We start from the raw sequence: 3,807 nt of genomic DNA, 5'->3' as shown, positions 1-3,807 counted from the left end.
GCCTCCCGAGTAGCTGGGACCACAGGCGCCTGCTACAACGCCCGGCTATTTTTTGGTTGCAGCCATCATTGTTTGGTGGGCCCAGGCTGGATTTGAACCCGCCACCTTAGGTGTATGTGGCTGGTGCCTTAGCCACTTGAGCCACAGGCGCGGAGCCTCAGACTCTTCAGCTTGTGATTCTCTTGCCTCAGCCTCCCAGGTAGCTAGGACTACAGGCACTTGCTACAACGCCCCACTGTTTGTTTTTTTTGTTGTTGTTGCAGTTGTCATTGTTGCATTTATTTATTTATTTATTGCAGTTTTTGGCCAGGGCCAGGTTTGAACCCACCACCTCCTGTATATGGGCGAGCACCCTATTCCTTGAGCCACAGGCGCCACCTGTCATTGTTGATTTTAGCTGGCTCAAACCGGGTCGCCAGCCTGGGTATATGTGGCTGGCACCCTACCCACTGAGCTATGGGTGCCGCCTTAACCTTCTTTTGAAATGCCAAAGCAGTTATTTAATTCAGAAACTCTTGTCAATGTTGACTCTATTTTTGACAAAGGAAACAATCCCTTGGCTTAGCACCTGTAACTCAAGCAGCTGATGTACCAGCCACATACACCAGAGCTGGCGGGTTCGAATCCAGTCCAGGCCTGCCAAACAACAGTGACAACTACAAACAAAAAAATAGCCGGGCATTGTGGCAGGCACCTGTGATCCTAGCTACTGGGAAGGCTGAGGTAAGAGAATCACTTGAGCCCAGGAGTTCGAGGTTGCTGTGAGCTGTGACGCCCCGGTACTCTAGCCAGGGTGACAGCTTGAGGCTCTTGTCTCGAAAGAAAGAGAGAGAGAGAGAGAGAGAGGGGAAAGAAAGAAAGAAAGAAAACAATCCCTTTAACTGCATTTTTGTCTAGCTTGTTAGAAACTGACAGTGATTCCTAAAGTTCACAAATTACCTGAGGAGTGTTTCATTTTTAATTCTCCTAATTTGCCATCCTTCATTCCTCTGCCCATCTCTCATCTCACATGCATCTCATGGTCTGTATTTTGAGTAATGTTGGCTTGGGTGTCCTGGTAGTTTGCATGACATGGTGCTTTGTTAGGTAGGCAAGAATCAGCTCAGTTATGGAATGGTATTGTTTTGCCTTCCCGTTTAGCTTGAAAGATGATGACAGTGGGGACCATGATCAGAATGAAGAAAACAGCACACAGAAAGATGGTGAGAAGGAAAAAACGGAACGAGACAAGAATCAGAACAGTAGCAAAAGGAAGGTGAGTTTTGTACTGCACAGGTATATTTGCCTTTGAATTTAAGACTTGGTTATCTTGTGGAATCTGTTTATCTGAAAGATATCAAATTAATTGCTGGTGTCCTGTTTTAGAATATCTAAGTTTGTTTTTTGTTTAAAAAAAAGATTTTGGGGGCCGTGCTTGTGGCTCAGTGAGTAGGGCACCAGCCCTGTATACCAAGGGTGGCAGGTTCGAACCCAGCCCCTGTCATACTGCAACAAAAAAATAGCCAGGTGTTATAGCAGGCGCCTATAGTCCCAGCTACTTGGGAGGCTGAGGCAAGAGAATCTCCTAAGCCCAAGAGCTAGAGGTTGCTGTGAGCTGTAACGCCATGACACTCTACCTAGGGTGACAAAGTGAGACTCTGTCTCCAAAAAAAAAAAAATTGGAATCACTAAAGTTCATTTTGAGACTTAGAACTTTTCTCTTCCATAGGATCTTGAGGTGCTGCCTTTGCTTACAACATTCTCCTAGCATGATAGGGGGAGATTAGCCCTGTAGTTTATCAGGGCTATCAGCTGCTTCATAAGTTGCTGCTGAGACTCTTTAGTTAGTAATAGTCTGAGTTGAAAGGGGCATGGAAAAGAGAAAATTTAGAGAATTAAAGATTAGTTTTTTCCTTGAAATATCAAACAATCATTAATTCATTTATTCTGCAATATTAGATGCTGTTCAAGTGTAAGCATTTTATGCTAGGTGCTGAGAGGACACAAAGGGGAATGAGATTGTGGATCAAAGAGATTACCTCTAATAGTGATGATAATAATAATGATAGCTGACATTTATTGAGCACACTATTCTAGGCACTGTGCTAAGCACTTTATAGCTACTAATTCATTTGATCCTCTCAGAAACCCTGTGAGGTGGTTGTTATTATTTCCCCCAGTTTGCAGGTAAGATGCTGAGACACATACAGGTTAAACAACTTGCAAGAAAGTGATAAGAGTGTTGTACAGGAGGAGGTGCTTGGACTGGACATATACCAAGATAAGATGTAAACCTTGGGCTCGACACCTGTAGCTCAGCAGCTAAGGCACTGGCCACATACATCCAGGGCAGGCGGGTTCAGACCCAGCCAGGGCCTGCCAAACAACAATAACTACAAAAAAATAAGTAAATAACCAGGCGTTGTGGTAGGTGCCTGTTGTCCCAGCTACTTGGGAGGCTGAGGCAAGAGAATCACTTAAGCCCAAGAGTTTGAGGTTGCTGTGAGCTGTGATGTCACAGCACGCTAGTAAGGGCGACATAGTATGACTCTGTCTCAAAAAAAAAAAAAGAAAAAAGATGTAAACCCCCTTGCCTATGAGGGAGAAAGTTACAGAAGCCATAAGAACACAGAAAGTGTTAGGGGAATTTAGAATCAGTTGAACACTAAGGCAATGTACTGTGTAAGCAGAATCTTGGGCACATTGCAGGTAATTGAGGTAGTATCCTTTTTTAATTGTGGAGGTGGTAAGGAGTGACACTATAAGCTGTTTTCAGTCTCAGAGCTTGTAATAAATGCCCAAGATTAACACAAATTCTTTACTTCCCAGGCTGTTGTCCCTGGACCAGCAGAGCACCCCCTGCAGTACAACTACACTTTCTGGTATTCCAGGAGAACCCCTGGCCGTCCTACCAGCTCACAAAGCTATGAACAGAATATCAAACAAATTGGCACCTTTGCCTCTGTGAGTACTTAGTGGTTTAATAGAGTGTGCCTTGATAGTACATTTGTGTGATATTTTTATCATAATGTTTAGTTTAGATTATGATTTCCTGGGTGGTGCCCCTAACTCAGTGGGTAGGGTGCTGGCCACATACACCAAGGCTGGTAGGTTCAAACCCAGCCCAGGCCTGCTGAAAAACAATGACTACTACAACAAAAAATAGCCAGGCATTGAGGCAGACGCCTATAGTCCCAGGTACTTGGGAGGCTGGGGCAAGAGAATCGCTAAAGCCCAAGAGTTTGAGGTCGCTGTGAGCTGTGACACCATAGCACTCTACCGAGAGTGGCATAATAAAACTCTGACTCACAAAAAAGAAAATTATGATTTCCTTAATCGACCGACCCTATTCCCGAAGTCATATTTGTTCATTCTTAGGACATGTAGGTATTAAGTATAAGAATTGTGGAATTGATCAGAAGGGTATGATACAAAAGTACAGGTTTGTATTTTTTTTTTATTTAAGCAGATATTTATGGAGTCCTTACTGTGTTCAGAGTGTTATGGAGAGTACAAAATTTTATAGTATATGATGACAGTAAAGTCAAAAGTAAAGCTTCAAAGTTTCTTTTGTATTTGAGAACCTTCCATTAGGATTTTGGCAGTGTTATTGTTTATCCGTAAAATAGCATCTTTTTCCTGTGTCCAGGAAGAAAATGAAATATCTAATTGTTTTAGTGAGTACAGAGAGCCCAGGCTCTGTCTCATGTATTGCCTGGGTCTTGGTTTGTGTAAGCCAAGAAGAGATTATTATGTACCTGCCATGTGCTGTACATTCACTCTCTGGGCAGAATCAAATGCAGGATTTGTCATTTTCTTTTTTTTTTT

At 43.1% G+C, this 3,807-nt stretch overlaps 1 protein-coding gene across 1 annotated transcript in view; it reads left to right on the top strand.

Annotated features, from left to right (window-relative positions):
* EIF4E2 (eukaryotic translation initiation factor 4E family member 2) overlaps positions 1-3,807 on the top strand; it is a gene marked incomplete at its 3' end in the record, with an annotated part of 17,030 nt that overhangs the window by 6,574 nt on the left and 6,649 nt on the right. Inside the window, exons 2-3 of the mRNA XM_023510361.1 lie at positions 1,141-1,255; positions 2,809-2,943. Coding sequence (XP_023366129.1) covers positions 1,141-1,255; positions 2,809-2,943 — 250 coding nt within the window. The remainder of the gene's footprint in view (positions 1-1,140; positions 1,256-2,808; positions 2,944-3,807) is intronic.

The sequence above is a fragment of the Otolemur garnettii genome, unplaced genomic scaffold (genome assembly GCF_000181295.1).
Source record: "Otolemur garnettii isolate 467f Iridium unplaced genomic scaffold, OtoGar3 scaffold00013, whole genome shotgun sequence".
NCBI lineage: Eukaryota > Metazoa > Chordata > Mammalia > Primates > Galagidae > Otolemur > Otolemur garnettii.
The sequence above is the reverse complement of the archived record's forward strand: the minus strand, read 5'-3'. Positions and strand labels throughout refer to the sequence as shown.